We start from the raw sequence: 16,061 nt of genomic DNA on the forward strand, positions 1-16,061 counted from the left end.
CAGTTCCCCAAAATGTTTAACATTCATTTAAGTCACAGGATATAGTGTTGAATTAGCATTATCCTTTGTCATGTTTATTAGGTAGATTAACTGATGCAAAAAGGTGATCATGGCCCATGTAACTGTTTCCTGAAAACAACTGGCCCACTCTCTAACCTACTACAAATGAGCACCGACAGACGAATACACATAAGAAACCGGGGAAATCCTCCTTTGCATCTTTAATCAATTGTTCAACGGGAAGACATGCTAGGGCTTCACTTTTGTTTGCATGGGGGTGGAAGGAGGAGAGGAGGGATGGAAGGAGGGGGTGTTTCTCCTTGACCCCTCCTACTCACCCACTTGCAAGCGTATAGTGAAGAAGAAAAAAAAAAACACTTGACCAGCCCCCTTCTCATTCCCATGGATCGTATTACGGGAGACTCCAGCTCCGAGACATCTGCTCCGCTACTAACAACGGAGCGCGTCCCCGAGACCTGCTGCTGCGACCGATGATCCAGTCTCCCATGGTGCCCGGTGCCTACTCCTCCTCCTCCTCCTTGCCCTCTTCACCACAATTGTGTTAACGCTGCGATCATGAGGAGCCACAGTGCGTGCCCCGTCCACGTTTCCCGGCTGTAGTTCACCACGACAAGGCGCTTTCCCAGCTCCTGTGTATAGCCTACGTCCGTGGGGCGAGCGAGCTCCCGGCAGCTCCCGGTGCCTTCGAGGCAGCACATTTCTTTTTGTCCGTGCGCTCCGCAGGCTGCTGTCCGTGGGCTTTCTGCGGCTTCGCATCCTCTCCGCTGCTGGCTACGTTGCTGTAGGAGAGGACAACGAAGGGCAGAGGAACAAAACAAAGATCCCCCATGTCTGATGTTTGAACGCGGATATTTATTCTGATTTGTTGTCTTTCTACGAGCTTTTTTTTTTTTTTTTTTTGACACCATGGAGTCGGTGGAGAAGGAGTGTGGAGCGCTGGGTGGATTATTCCAGGCCATCGTGAACGACATGAAGGTAACACACACACATATATACACATTAAAGTAGACCGGGATCATATCTGACCTTTGTGGTTGCACGGTGGCTGATCAGACGCATATTTTTACTGCCTTTGTCTCTTATACCGGGGTCCTCCCCCCACTGGAAACACCGCTGCAGGACAAATTGAGAGATGAAACATGTTTCCCTTTGTGTTATTTGCATAATGTGCAGCAGGTCCGCCGGGCACTGGTTATATTCAACAATACTTGAGCCATGACATTCTGGCTGAAGTGTGTGTGTGTGTGTAACTAAATGTTTATTTTGTTAAAAAACTAGAATTGGTGGTGGCTTTATGTCTTTGGTTCAGGGGTCAAAACCTAACCTCATCATGACTAAATGACTAAATGGTTAAATCAGATCAGTCATTTTTTGAATGGCAGAACTCAGGCAAAAGAAGGGGAAAGATCGAGCTATCAAATTTGAGAGATAATTTCAATGTTGTGTAGCTATATCTCAATACAAATGTTCTGGGGTGACATTTGACCCCAGCCCCCAAAAAAAAACAAACAACAACTGTTCCTTCTTCATCCCACCCTCCAAGGATTATTAGATTAAATGTCAGACTCAGAAGGATGCTCTGAAAGAAAATAACCTGCTCCATCACCTGAACCTCCCGGACAGAAACGGGCTTGAAAGGTTATTGATTGTGCTTCCTGATGTTTGGTTTCCTTGTGTCAGGAAATCCATAGCCTACTTGAGCAATATTTAGTTCAATACACATTGGGTCCAGGCCTTAGTAAATGAACTGACTCACGTTGCATGTTATTTGTATATAAAATGACTTATCCACCTCTCAACATAAATGATTTTCTTAAGCAGGAACTGGATGTCTCCCATTATGTATTACACGTGTGTGTGTGCGTGTGTGTTGGGGGAGGGTCAAGTCAAGGAAGTTGAACCAGGGTGGTCTGTTGTTGTTCAGACAACAGATGGAAAGTGTGAACGTATTCGTCGTCAGGCCTGGTGGCAGCTCCCAGTCTTCCCATTGTGGAGGCAGTCATGCTAAAAAAAGTGTCAATAAGAGCGAACAAGTCGAGCATCAGGCAGCACTTTCCACCTAACAGATTTCTTATCGATCACTAGCTCACGGGGCCGTTGTGCCTTCAGACGGACTATTTATGGGCCCTCATTTGTCAGGCTCCAATGACAACAGCTCTCGGCTATTGGCAGCGCTGGTTAGGTTTCATATATTTCCCTTTTGTGGTGCTCATGCCAGGGCCGGAGAGAGACAGGGGCTCTTAGAAAGAGGCAGTCTGTGTATTGATAAGCAGCGCAGATGAATGAGGCCGAAGCCCTTAGTCAGCACAGTGTCCATGTCCACTGTCCTGAGACAGACATCTGACCTCATTCCTGCCGCCTGGCTGGGCCACGCCAGCCTTTCAGACTAGCTCCCCCCCCCCCCCGGGAGCAACGCAGCAGCACAGCTTTTCTGTGCTGATCTCGCTGATTGGGAACAATGTTACAGTATAGTGTACAATTACCTACATGCTACCCATACAGTGCAATTGGAGAACTGTCTGTACAGACAAAATGTCTTGCTATAGGCAGCACCTGTTGGTTATGTAACTGTCTGATGAAGCTACAGGAAAGGAAATAAAAGTGTAGGAGGTGATGGAAGAGGAGGCAGGGTGAAAATGAATACAGTGATTCAGCTGGATTACATCAGAAATCAAGAAATAGGTCAGCAATGGATGCGAATGGGATGCGACTTTAAGCCTGTGTGTGTGTATGTGTGGGAAAGCAACCACTTTTTAAAAAAATGTTGCGCGAACCACCTCCGAGGATGATAGTTCTGACCTCGCCCTCCAGCGAATGACGAGGCATGGGAGGAAGAGCCTGTCTCTCCTTCCATTCCTCCTTCCCCATCCCACTGTTTGTCTCCCCTGGCCTCCCAGGGAGTGGCTTGGTGTAGATGAAGAGAGAGAAATGCGTGTGCCACCCTCCCCTGCTGCTCTGCATGTAGCCCTCTTTGCCCGTTTCTTCACCCTCCTCCCTCAGCTGTCTTGGCAGCGCATCCCTCCCGCTCCTGGGAGTCACAGGCCTCACAAGCTAATTAGACACCTGTTGGAGTCAAGCGCAGACAGCGAGGCTGGGGAGGATCACGATAAACATTTTTGTTAGCGACGACGGCTCCTAAATCACTTCTTCTTTTTTTTTTTTAAGGCAGAGAGAAGCTGGGAGTTGAACGCTGTCATTTCCAGAATGTACGTTAAACCAGGAGTGATGAAGAGCAAGACTGTTTCCAGATTGCAAACTGACTATATATAGTCAGGACGTGCAGCCTCTTTTGGCTGCTCTCCATCAAAAGGGGGACATGGGGGGGGGGGTTATGCCTTTCCTCTCCGTTCTCCTGGGCTCAAGCCCTTGCTCTAATGGGATCTAGCCTTGAATGTGTTTTATGTTTGGTTTCTGCTATTACAGCTCAAGGCTGCATATGATGATCCTGGGGGAAATCTAATCCAGAAATTTCAAAGACCAGCCACACTACCTGCCCGGTGCACATAAACAGTCATGATATGAGAGCTTATTCAGATCATGCATGTATGAAAGACATCTAAACACATGAACACGCATAACAGCCCATAGCAAAGAACGAGGGAAGAGGGCGTCTAGGCTGATCGAGGACAATAATAACCTAAATGTGCGTGTGCACTGAGGAATCACGTTGACCTTTTTAAAGACAAGTCAGAGCACCGAGCATTTACACCACACTGTTTCTAACCCTGGGGTAAGATGTAGAGATGTACCGATACCAGTATCGGTATCGCCTCCGATACTGCCTAAAACGCTGGTATTGGTATCGGGAAGTACTGGAGTTTATGCACCGATCCGATACCACTTAATAAAGCCCTAAAGAAAATCTACGTTAAAGTAGTTTATTTATGTTCTTTTTTCCGTTCTAACTGACTGTCAAACTGGATAATAAAAGAAAGTTCTGTGGTGTTCATAGTTTGTGTTTGTTCGTGTTTCACAAAGAGTTTAACCTGAGCCAGACCGACAACAAAGATAGAAATAATATCACATCCATACAGGGATAGTAGTATACAGTTGTTAAAACATAATAAAATGTATAACACACTGGTATCGGATCAGAACTTGGTATCGGCCGATACGCAAGTTCAGGTATCGGAATCGGTATCGGGAAGCAAAAAAAATTGTATCGCACCATCTCTAGTAAGATGCCAAGCTCCCTTTGAGTACAACCTGAGTGGAACCTTATTTCAACTCGGTACAATCAGTGTAAATTAAAGAGAAAATACAGATTCTGTCATGTTGAAGAGAACATGTACTCTCAAATATGTATGCATACTGTGTGTGTGTGTTTGAGAAGGTATGCCTGTGCACTTTTATGTCCTTGGTGAGATATTTGTTTGACTCATTTCTTTTCCCTTTTCTAATCAGAGCTCTTACCCTGTGTGGGAAGACTTCAGTGCCAAGGCCACAAAACTGCACTCTCAACTCAGGTGAGAAGTGGTTCCAATGAATGGTAAAACCTGGAGGGATGAAAAGTTATTGTGCAGTATTTACAGACTCTTTATGTACTCATGGTGCCAATATATTTACAGGACCACGATTTTGGCAGCGGTGGCCTTTTTAGATGCCTTTCAGAAGGTGGCGGACATGGCTACCAACTCTCGAGGTAAGGGGGGGGGTTTACTAATACAATCTCTCACACCGTTCGGGCTGGGTGTCGGTAACCTTTTTTTTAAGGTATCGACTGAAATAACACAGTACTAAGTAGTATTCAAACATCTACTGTCAAATGATACCTGCATTCGATAATTTTTTAACACGGATCTAGAAAAAATTACTATTTGTATGTTTTTTTTTTTCTTGTAACCAATCACTGCAAGTCGATTTAATGCGACCTGTGATTGGCCCACTACTGCAGCAGATACAACCCATAAAGACTGTGGTGTGGTGAATAACGCGCCCAAACAATACTTCGTTGTACAGTTATATAATAGATATTTTAATAATCTGAACACTTTCAAAACATATTTGTGTATAATTAATTAATAAATAATAAATTAATTGTGTTCAGATAAAATGGTGGTGGTATTTTACACTGACTGCTTTGATTTACATGAATAAAAAAAAAATCAAATAAAGTACACTGGTATTGGTATCACTTCATGGGTATTCGTATCGTAGTATAGTATTTTTTTTTTTTTTTATTTTTTTTATTATTTTTGTCATGCTGTTTCACAGTTTTCACCAGCTAGTGTAACTCTGCATTATGATTGGGCTACACTACTGCAATGTTTTGTGTTGTGCAGTTTAACATTCTTACATTCTTAGGAATACAGTATTATCTGCACTTGCACTTTGTGTGGAGCTAGGGGTTGCAACATCCATTGAATGACACATACACATTTTTATTTTTTATTTTTAACATTCACATCACACATCTTGTACGCCTACTAGCAAATTTGCTGCACAATTAGAATCTAAGAAAACTAGTGAGTGGACAGGCAGTGTAGCTCCCCCAAGACGCAATTCTGCCACTGAGATGGCCAAAGTGGGGGCAACTCTGAGGGGGAGGCAGCTCAGAGAAGTCAAAATCTGAGCTTAGGGCTGGATGATTAATCGAAAATGTATCGACATCGAAATTCTGAAGCTGTTATCTACGTATTTTTCCCAATGACGATAATTTAGATAATTTATTCCTGTTGATAGGCCTACTTTCTCCTTAAAGAAATTCTATCGCGTGTGTAGTCACGTGACTTTGCCCGGACCAGTCAGCCACATGGAAAGCATAATTGAGGATAACTCAAAACAGCGAGTCCGAGTCAACTGAGCAATTTCTGCCCAAAAAACGCTGTGTCCGTCGTCTGGAAACATTTTGGCTTCAGAAAAGATGATTTAGAACAGCGTGTAAAATGTGCAATTAATCAGGATTTTGATTTTAGGCCCTATCTGAGCTTATTGTTTCTTCGGTCTTAATGAGGTCCGCTGATCTGCTTTGTCACTCTGCTAGTGGCAGCGGACAGGCTGGCCACAGATGCAGCTGATTAACACAGATTTTTTTGGAGTTGATCATCGAGAGCATTATGTAGGTCAAAAAAAAGCCTTCAAACCCGGACGAGCGTGCAAAGGCTCCTTAACATACACCCAGATATTTAAAAGAGTGACAGCTGGTAGCCGGCCACCTGACCTCGCAGGTCACATGCCAACGTGCTTTTAAACCGTTTGCACTCGCACAGCCCCCTACTGACCACTTAGTGCTGAAGTGACTAAAGAGGGAATTTCTTTAACAGTGTTCACACATTCTCACCCGTTTTACTCCTATAGCCTGTCCAGTAACAGTAGAGTTTACAGCCATGGCGATACTACATCAACCTTAAATGATTCCTGATGTGAGCGCAAGATGAAGCAAGGTAAACTAGGGTCAACCCGCTAGCAGCTGACAGCCTGCTTCAATAAAACAGAGGTACAGCCCATAGGCAGGGCAGGACTTCAAAAGAAAAGTGTGTCTACTGTAAAAGAAGGTAAAACAGCAGAAAGATAGATGGACCACAAAGAGATGAGAGAGAGATGGGCAGATTGAGTTTTACAGCTATAGATGCATAAAATCCCTCTTAAGTGTGTCACTCATACGCCCACTTACTTTTCTGCTCCTCTCCCAGGGACATTAACTTTAGGATTTAATGTCATCCTTCCCACAGACTGTATGAGTGATGCAGCAGGGAACACTGTGGGATGATGGGAGACTTTGTAACAAGTGATGAGGAACTAAGGAAACATGGTTTAGACTGGTGCTGATGAATTGATGGGCAGAAAATTAAGACATGATATTTTTAGCATGTCAAATATCAAAAATATTGAACATTTGATGAAGGCAGTGTCGGTTTGTTGGTCAGTCAAACTCCACTTGGTCCAGACTGAAATATCTCAACACCTATTTGATGGATTGCCATGAGATTTTGCACAGATATCCAGGGTGCTGCTCTGACAATTAATCCTAAAAACTTTGGTTATACCCGAACTTTTCACCTCACGTCATCTTCAGGTCAGAATGCTATGCTAGTGTTAGCATTTAACTGTCCCAAAGTACAGTCTCACAGTCGCTACCGTGGCTGTACACTCATAGTCTTATTTGACTGTTGGTCATACAAAAAAAGCAATTTAAAGTCACAACTTCGGGCTCTGAGAGTTTGTGATTTGCATTTGATATTGAAAATAACAGTAGATTAAATGATTATGAACTTCTAACTGGACATTGTTTACTATCGACATTATAAAATGGGCCAAGTGCACGGAGAGTTTCTGTGTATTATTTTGCTTGTGGAGTGATGTTTTCAATGTTCAGCCCATATTATTCGACGCAAATTGAATCCATCAGTACAAGCAAAACCCGTTTGCTCTTATCGTTGCTTTTTTTTGAATTCCAACAATTATTCCAATTAATCTAAAAGTGAGTGTGCAGTTTTTATGGGCTCTTAACCAGCGCAACATTTCAATCCCACTTCTCCTGTAGGAGCTGTGTTGGTCTTTGCATGCTCTGAACCCCAGCAATTAATTTGCCAGGAGGAATGTCGATATTTACTGCAGCTAATCCATAGTGGATTGGGATAACCTTTGAACCACAGGCTGCAGGCTCCATGAACATAATTCAGGCAAATGTGCCCTTCTGGCAGCAGCAATGGTAACAGTTATTATCCTAAAATATATTGGCAACCAGATGTTCCACTCTTTCCTCTTGCTTTTACACTGACTAACTCCAGACTGTTCAGGAAACAGTGGTAGATAAATAGAGATTACTTGCTCGCCATTTCGAAAGTCTCTGTTTCTGTGGCTGTTTTTCCCCCTTCGTGTGTGTGTGTGTGGGTCTGTCTGCCTGCAGCGGTCATGTTTATCTCAGCGTCTGCACCGCCATATAGGGCTGATTGCACGGCGGGGGGCAGGCCCTCGGCTATGAACTGTTGGCCGTCATTGCTGTCACCCCGATTCCCCTCTCGTGTTTCGGGGACGAGCTGCAGCTGCTGGCACAGCTGGAGGTTCCATTGCATTCTTTTTCGGCTTCCTTTTTAATCTACCTTTGACACACTAGCCCCGTCACCCCTTTAACTCTCACACACACTCTCCAGACTGGGCACTGTGTTTCCCCTGCCAAGGAAAGCAACATTTGCCCTCATTCAGTGCTTCTTGATTGATCCAGGGAGACAGGACGGTAAATGAAAGAGGATTTTATAAATTTCCTGTCCTGACTTGTTTTGTTGTCTTTTTACTGGGAGGGCAGCTTTTCATACCTACCCCATAATAGCTGCATTATATTTGAGATCACCCCATCCCCCATTTCCACCTCCTACAACTTTCTTCTCTCTGTGTCTGCGTATTCATGTTCAGGCTTCCTCGTGCCCGTGTTGTCGATTTTTAGAGTTTATGGCCACAGCCATGGCGTCGGCGTCAGCCTCTGTGTTTTTATGAAGCTGCTGTAAGAGTCGGCTGCCAGCCGTTTTGGCAATGTGTCTCTCTAGGCTGTGCTGATGGACCTATGTCTAAAGGCATGTCGGTCTCTCGCATCTGGGTGCAATAAAAGTCTATATTAGATCTATGTATTTGGAAAATTCTAGCCTTTTTAAAAATATAAATGTTTCATGTTTCAACACCTGTCTTTTCCTGGGACTTAGTCTGAGGTCAGCCGAATGCCTTGAGGGAGTGTTGTCGTGACCATTTTTGTCGTTCATATTAAATAGTTGGACGATGTATTTCAGAGGACCGGACCTATCTGGAGAATAGCGGGCTCTGTGTTTGGTGTTTTGTTGTTGCTAGGCTGGATGGCATGTGTTTTTAGTGGAAGGTTGACTTCATTTTTTTCCCATTTTTGGACATGGTAGAATAAGATGGAGGTCAGAGAGCCAGTAGTTCAGGGCTAATGGTCCATCAGGGTATGAGATACAGGCTGGGAGAGTGAGGTGACTCTAGTTAGGGGTGGGTTGGCCAGGGGTGGGGGGGGGTTGTGGTTGCAGTGGGATTTCCACAGCTCTGGGTATCCAGGCTAGGCAGAGGCGTTTAGCTAATCCTCTTAGCCCCACTCTGTAACACACAGACACAGACTGCCTTCGCTTCCCTTCCTGATCAGCCACCCCCAGCTTTAAAAATTCACACTCTGGGATCACCGGCCAGACTGCAATGCACTGCAAGTCTGTGCTCAACGCTGTCGAAACCCTTCTCTCTTTCCATCTGTGTGCCAGAGCCTGTAGAGTGTCACACCGTTTCACAGACATAATGTTTCACTGGGTCATTGCAACCTCTCTGTCCGTCTGTCTCTCTTTCTCTGACTTATTCAGTCCATACTCAGTGGAGGAATGGAGCTATGCTAGTAGATCAGTGTCTCAGCGAGGCGGTAATCTTCTTGGCCCCTGTGCTTCTCTGGGTTGGCAGATGGGACGGATATCCCTAACCGCCATCTGGACGGCCTGGCATGGACAAGATGCGGCCGTGGCCTAGTGCGGAGCGAGATCAGGGGATTACTGTCCTCTACGCTGTCCCAGCAGCGCAGCTATTTTTACCAACATGTCAAATAATGAGAGTGTGGCCCATGTGACCAGCACTGACATCCATCAAGCTTGACATTTCATGTTCAAGTCTGATATGAGGCCTGTATTGTACCAGAACAGGGATGTTAGAGCTTATATGTGGATTTGATTTCGTAACAAGAGCTTATGGATCGTGAGTGTTTTGGATTGGACATACATGTACATGCAGTCACTTTAATGAATGATGCATCGTGGTCCGCTGTGCCATTCTGCTGATTGTGAGGGAGGCTCTGCAGGTATTTCGCGACCCTCAGCCATAAAGTTTTGTAAGTATCGACAAGGGCCTCTTATTTCTACCCTCAGCTGTCTACCTTGTTTGTAGGAACAGCTCCCAACACCGCTCTCCATGCTTCTCTCCAATTTATGGGCTTCAACCAACTATGATGTGAGAAACAGATGAAAAAAGGGGGGAATAATAATGTTGTTCTGCATAGCTTTCATTCTGAGGGTGAATACCAAACTAAGAAGACAAACATGAGGCTTGAGGGGAACACTGTGTTCAGCTATATCCTGAACACAAACTTGGTGTGGAAGGGAGCTGGAGAGGGGAGGGAAAATACACATGAGAGAGAGCCTAATGGAGGAATGTAAGGGAGGACATTAAAAGAGGGACTGAAAGGGATACACATAGTTTTAATCTACGGAGGTGGCTGATTGAAAACAGCTGGAGAAATTAGCTGAGAGTAGAGGATCAACGGATCACTTTGCTGATTTCCTGATTTTCCTCTATTGCCACCATGAGGTGGACATTCTTGATTATTAGTGACATGTCTTAAAGGGTAACCGGTATTTTTCAACCTGAACCCTATTTTCAATTTTTACATTTTTGAAATTGGTCCAGTATTAAGCAAGACCGCTGCAGCCGCCAGTGGCGAAACGAGCAACAATGTAACGTTAATCGGCAATTGCGCACCTTCAATTTCCGTCCACTAAAGGGGCCTTTTTACCACCGACATGCTCAAATTATTATTCTAAGTGTCTGACAACAATACGGAAAGGATCCCTACAGAGGTTGACCTTTTTGATAAAAGGGTAAGATTATTTTTGTTTAACATGAAACCAAAACCCAAAATATAGCCATCTTGGATTTGTCTTTCCACTGTTCCAACAATCACCATTCTGGTTTGGTTGAAGTAAACCCTTAATTCACCCTTTTACATGTGAAAACATGTTGGCTCTATACACGCTAAAAGTATTGTTTATTTAAATGGGGTCTGGTGAGTTTGGCGATGGCGATTTCGGGGATGCTTATGTTAAACAAAAAGGATTTTACTAAAAAGGTCTATCTGTGTAGGGATCCTTTCCATAGTGTTGTCAGACACTTATAATAACAATCTGAGTCTGCCAGTAGCAAAAACAGCACTTTTAGTGGATGGAAATTGACAGTTCATATTTGCCGTATAGGATTAGAGGATAGGATAGGATCTAGGTTGAAAGAAATAATAAAGAATTTGCCTTTAACAACTATTGTATGGATTGCCATGACATTTGGTATAGGCATCTATATTCCTTGCAAGATAAATTTAAATAATGTTGTTGATCCCCTGACTTATCATGTTAATCAGTTACAAATGTTATCCCTGCAAAACTAATCGGCGTCAGCTGTACTTGTGTTTGTTGCTTATTAGCATGCTAACACGCGTAACCAAAGTGGTGAACGTGACTGTGAACTTTATATGGGCTAAAAAGCAGCATGTAAGTATGTCATTGTGAGCAAGTTAGCACGCTGACATTAGCAATTAAGCTCTTTTATTTATTTTTTTAGGCAAGCAGGGCTTCCAGTTCCACTACTTCTATTTACAAGCAGTTGAAGGTGATCAGAATCAATCAGCATGAAAAAGAAAAAAATTGGATCGACTTTGGATGGAGTTATGGTGATTTTCATAATTCAGGTGCTGACTCTCATAAAGACTTTATAGGTATATGGTTCCAGGATAATATAATTGTTTTGTAGCAGAGAAGAACATTTCAGTCCAACCACCCACATGAAAAAGTTTTATTATTACTATGTGCATATAAAGTATGCACAGAGGTCATATTTGACATCTAGTCTCCGACTGGCCTCTCTCCCCCCGCAAACGCACGCCAAGCTCAGCACCGAGGAGAATGGGGAGCGACGGTAATAAACTTCCCCTCGGGGTATCTACAACTCAGAGGCTACAGGTGGAGGTGGAGCGGTGTCAGCATCGTTTGGAGGTTTGTTTGCAAATGAGCAACTTAGGCCGAGCAAAAGAGTGGGCAGAACATCGTCAGCTGGGATGAAGACACCCTTATTGCCAAGGTTGTAAAGCCGGCTTTGTTCCATTAAATACTGAGTCATTGCGAATACAATGCCCTGTGGAGTTTCCGTCCTTTCCACTTTATTGATGTTCTTTCCGCTTTATTGCGCGCTACGGTACTTCTCTCCTTTTCTTAGTGTACATTTTTCAGTTTTTTATTTTTCTGTCTCCCCTTTTTCAACTCCAGTGAAAAGCACATCTGGACAAGGGGCGGCATCTATTTTTAGCAGCATTTATGTCCCTGAAAAGGAAGCTCCTCCAACAGAAAAATATCACTTCCTCCTTCTTCTCCTCCTCCTCCTCCTCCTCCTCCTCCTCCTTCAGTCTCGCCCTAATGCACTCCAGAACATGTTTACACCACATCAGAACTGTCCGCTGTCTCTGGTTGTGAGATAAAACTGCCTACGGGCCAGACAACAATGGGATGAGTGTGTGTTTGACTGTATGTGTGTGTGCGTCTGTGTGTGTGACTAAAACAATTGATCCTGAGGCCGTTTCCTCTGCCTTTCATTTGTATTGTTGCTGCTGGCAAGAAGAGACATTCCACATGTAAGGAAGTGACACAAAGGTTTTGAATCCTGCTATATGCACATGTAGCGCATAAGTTCACACTCATATTCACTTAGGGTTAGGGTTATTTCCAGCTTCTCCAATGTGAGGATTTGCTGCTTTTCTTTTTATTATATATTTATTGCAATGTGAATTTAATATCTTTGAGTGTTGGACTGTTGGTCTGACAAAACAAGTCATTTGAAGACGTCACCCTTGAGGCACATTTGTGATATTGGGCGATATAAATAAATTTGACTTGACTTGTCACCCCATATAACATATAAAACATAATATTTCCTTTTCTGCTGTAATAAGAATGCTTTACTTTAATTTCTGTATTTTGTTACTTTCATCAAAAGGCAAAAGGAAGGGTTACCACTTCAATACTGTAATTATAATAATTTCTACATATTAGGTTTTAATCAAAAAATATCTCAAAATAAAATATTATTATTATTATTATTTCTGCACATACAGAAGTGAGGTCTGTGTCTTGGTTGTTAGTCTTATTTTGGACAATGAATACAAACAATCATTTCCCAGTTCTTTCAAACAAAGTAATGGCACCCCTCCCTCAAACACTGTCACCCCACATCAGGCTTTGTTTACAAAGTGAACAAAAAAACTTTTTGCCCCAATCTGTCAGCAGATAAAACATTTACATAAAAAAAAGAAGGTAAAACAGACATTTACTTTGTGTTACAATCATAAACAAAACAATCTTATGAAATGCTTATTTTCACTAGTCTAGCTCTTAAGAACGCGAATATACTCACATTTTAGATCAGAGAGATTCTGGAGAGTTACATTAAAGACTCACACACTGTCTGTGTCTGTCATCCACAATTTATGTAACCTGAGTTAGATCTCCAACTCTCTTGTTACAGGCGTACAGAACTGTACTCTTGTTCTACAATCGATGTCCGCACTTGGTCTTTTATCCGCCTCTTTTCCCACCATCAGAAGCCATTTCTCCCTAACCAGCAGTCGCACGGGATGCGGCTTTATTTTTTTAATACGGACTGCTCCCACCGAGATACGCCAGCTGTGCTTTGAAGCCAACGTTTGATGATGTGAATGTATGATGTTTCGTCAGGTTTTTGAATTCAGAGATCTCAGTTGCGTATTTGCTCAAGTGCTAACTAAACGAGACCAGTGAGGCTGACCGAATCAAAGCAATTCCTTCTCATTCTCTTTTCTTTCTTTTCTTCACTGACAAAAAATGTTTACGTGATGCGCTTCGGTTCTTTAATAAAGGATTTCGATAAACGCACAAACTGCGTGAAGATGTTGATGATGTTGGATATCATTACATAAAGCAATGATCACTTCAATATTTACTGGGCCGAATGTGGGAGACTTTGTCCTGGCAGCGCCTGTTGCACCTGCAGCCAGCTAACACTTCCTCTGCCCCCCATGACTGGCCGAAACCCAGCCGGCACCTCGGCAGCGTGTACCCTCTTTCTCCCCCCCACCCCTTCTCAAACCCATTGGCCCCTTTCATCCATCAGTGGCCTCCGCTGTGTCCCTGCCAGCTCACATTCTGTAGCACTTAAAAGGCGTGAGGGAGGGTAAAAGCGGGAGGCTTAGCTGTCTATGCCAGCCGCAGTCAGGCCAAGGTGCCAGCGTGAGGAATAACTGTTGTCTCACGGATGATGGGATTTCCTTTGCTAAGCAATGACTGTATAAGAACTTCATATTCCTGGAAGTGTAACTGCGAGGATGTTCTGTACTTTTTCACTCTACAGACCATGTAAACATGCTTTATTGACTCAGGAAGCAGAGGAAGAGGGGAGCACCCACTCGATTCAGGAGAACTGGATTCAGCTTAAAAATGCACCGATCTAACTACGGCAGAATCCCACTCCAGCTCGGTAGTCTCGACCGCAAATGAAAACCTGAGCCGAGCGGCAAGGTTTTCAATGCCGAAAGGGAGAGATAGTTAAGCTTAGCTACCATGTTGAAGACATCAGGGAATGAGACCCGTTGTAGTTTAGCTCCTGGCTCCCGGCTCCTGGCAGGAGAGCCCCCTATAAAGAAGACCTATTAAAACGCTCCTCCTACCCCCAGGAATCAGGGGAGTTAATCAGAACCAGAGCTCTGGATGGAACCACTCACTAAACACTGGGACTACACTGAGCCGGTCCTGGGTACTGGAGCTTAAGGTTCCCAATGAAACCCAACAGTTGGGGCTTGACCTTCCCACCAGCAACCCCACGTACTCTTCAACATTGTACAATGTACAGCAGATCTGGTGGCAATTTATAGTTATGTTCGGCATATGTAGTAAACCAGGTACCGTCAGCTTTCGGCGGCACGCACCGCAGTCCCAGTTGTTTGCTCCATGTTTTGAGATACTGTATATGACGTGGATGCATATAACAGCTCTCCTCCACCCTGGTCTGTGTTTTGCTTCATTCATGCATGTGTGGGTGTCTGCTATGAGGTCGGCTCTGCTTTCCCCCGAAGCCACAGGGGTCCAGGTCTGCTAAATAATCACTTTCCCAGCTCGTACGCACTTTTAGCCACGTTTCAAGCTGCTACATAGTCAAGCATCCATAGATATAAATAGAAGATAGTCAAGTCCATTTTATTTAATTAGCCCAAAATCACAAATCACAGAATTTACTCAAAGGGGCTCAGATAAGGATAAACTCCCAAAAAACAAAGAAGAAATAACTTTAGTTGAAAAAAAAAAAGCAGTGGCGGGATCCCTCTTCAGGGATGGATGGATGGATGGATGGATGGATATGCTTTACTTTTTTCAGTTTGAAATCTACAAAATGTCAGTCCAAACCCTCCTCCCAACTTGTATACGTTTGTCACATGCCTGTGTGTGCATGCAGGGTGCTGTGTGTGAGTGAATCTGTCCATCCGGTCGGGGCCAGAGGCCAGCAGGGCTCTTGGACATTGGCAGGAAGCCTCTGGACCTCCCCAGGATGTAGCTGTCAGCTGATCCCCGCCCCTCTGGGAGGGGAAGGAGGCAGGAGGAGACAGGAGAGGAAGAGAAATTGGCAGGTGTGGATGGGACATGAGAGTGGGGGGGGACTCTCACTGGCTGACAGTGACATTGGGAAGGTCTGTTATACAGATAAAGAAGCCCACATTACTCCCTCTCTCTCGCTGCCTCCCTCAGTCTCTCCTTCAGTCTCCCTTCATCCTGCAAGAGCTAATCTGCAGCTGTGGACGCCTCCCCCTAATGCTTTTAAGAGGAGGAGGTCAAAGAGGAGAGATGCATAACCTGCGCACACGTGTCGTGGGCACATTTGCCATATGTCTTTACACTTGGCTTTATGCAGCAAAGAGCCAGTCATTTCATGACAGATACTCAACACCAGTCCTTTTAAAGATGGACACTTCTTTTGCTATTTATAGCAAGAGCTCGACGTACAGGTTCCACATGTTCACTCAATCACTTCCTGCTGTGGTTTTGACGCCTGTGTGTGTGATACAGCTGGATGGTCTTTCACCTCTAACCCTCCCCTCTCCCTCAGTCACCCAGAAAACCAATGCAGGCACAGAACAGCCCTCCCTTCCTCTGCCCCCCCCCCCAACACCCCAACACACTCAAGTTATTCTACATCTGCCTGACAGAAATGTCTCCGTGAGATGGAGTCCATGCTCGGTGACTTTGAACTGAAGTGTTGGAGTGACGTGGTCTTTC

At 44.2% G+C, this 16,061-nt stretch overlaps 1 protein-coding gene across 6 annotated transcripts in view; it reads left to right on the forward strand.

Moving 5' to 3' along the window:
• The first annotated feature begins 371 nt into the window (after positions 1–371).
• Positions 372–16,061, forward strand: part of mtss1la (MTSS I-BAR domain containing 2a) — a 28,172-nt gene continuing 12,482 nt past the window's right edge. For 2 of the 6 annotated variants that reach the window (XM_039809044.1, XM_039809040.1), the window contains exons 1-3: positions 372–996; positions 4,426–4,487; positions 4,590–4,663. In XM_039809044.1, the coding sequence (XP_039664978.1) occupies positions 928–996; positions 4,426–4,487; positions 4,590–4,663 (205 nt within the window). In that variant the 5' untranslated portion in view covers positions 372–927. Of the gene's footprint in view, positions 997–4,425; positions 4,488–4,589; positions 4,664–9,637; positions 9,833–16,061 lie in introns of those variants that run through there. The other 4 variants (XM_039809039.1, XM_039809042.1, XM_039809043.1 and 1 more) reach the window with 3 other exon arrangements.

The sequence above is a fragment of the Perca fluviatilis genome, chromosome 8 (assembly GCF_010015445.1).
Source record: "Perca fluviatilis chromosome 8, GENO_Pfluv_1.0, whole genome shotgun sequence".
Classification (NCBI taxonomy): Eukaryota; Metazoa; Chordata; class Actinopteri; order Perciformes; family Percidae; genus Perca; species Perca fluviatilis.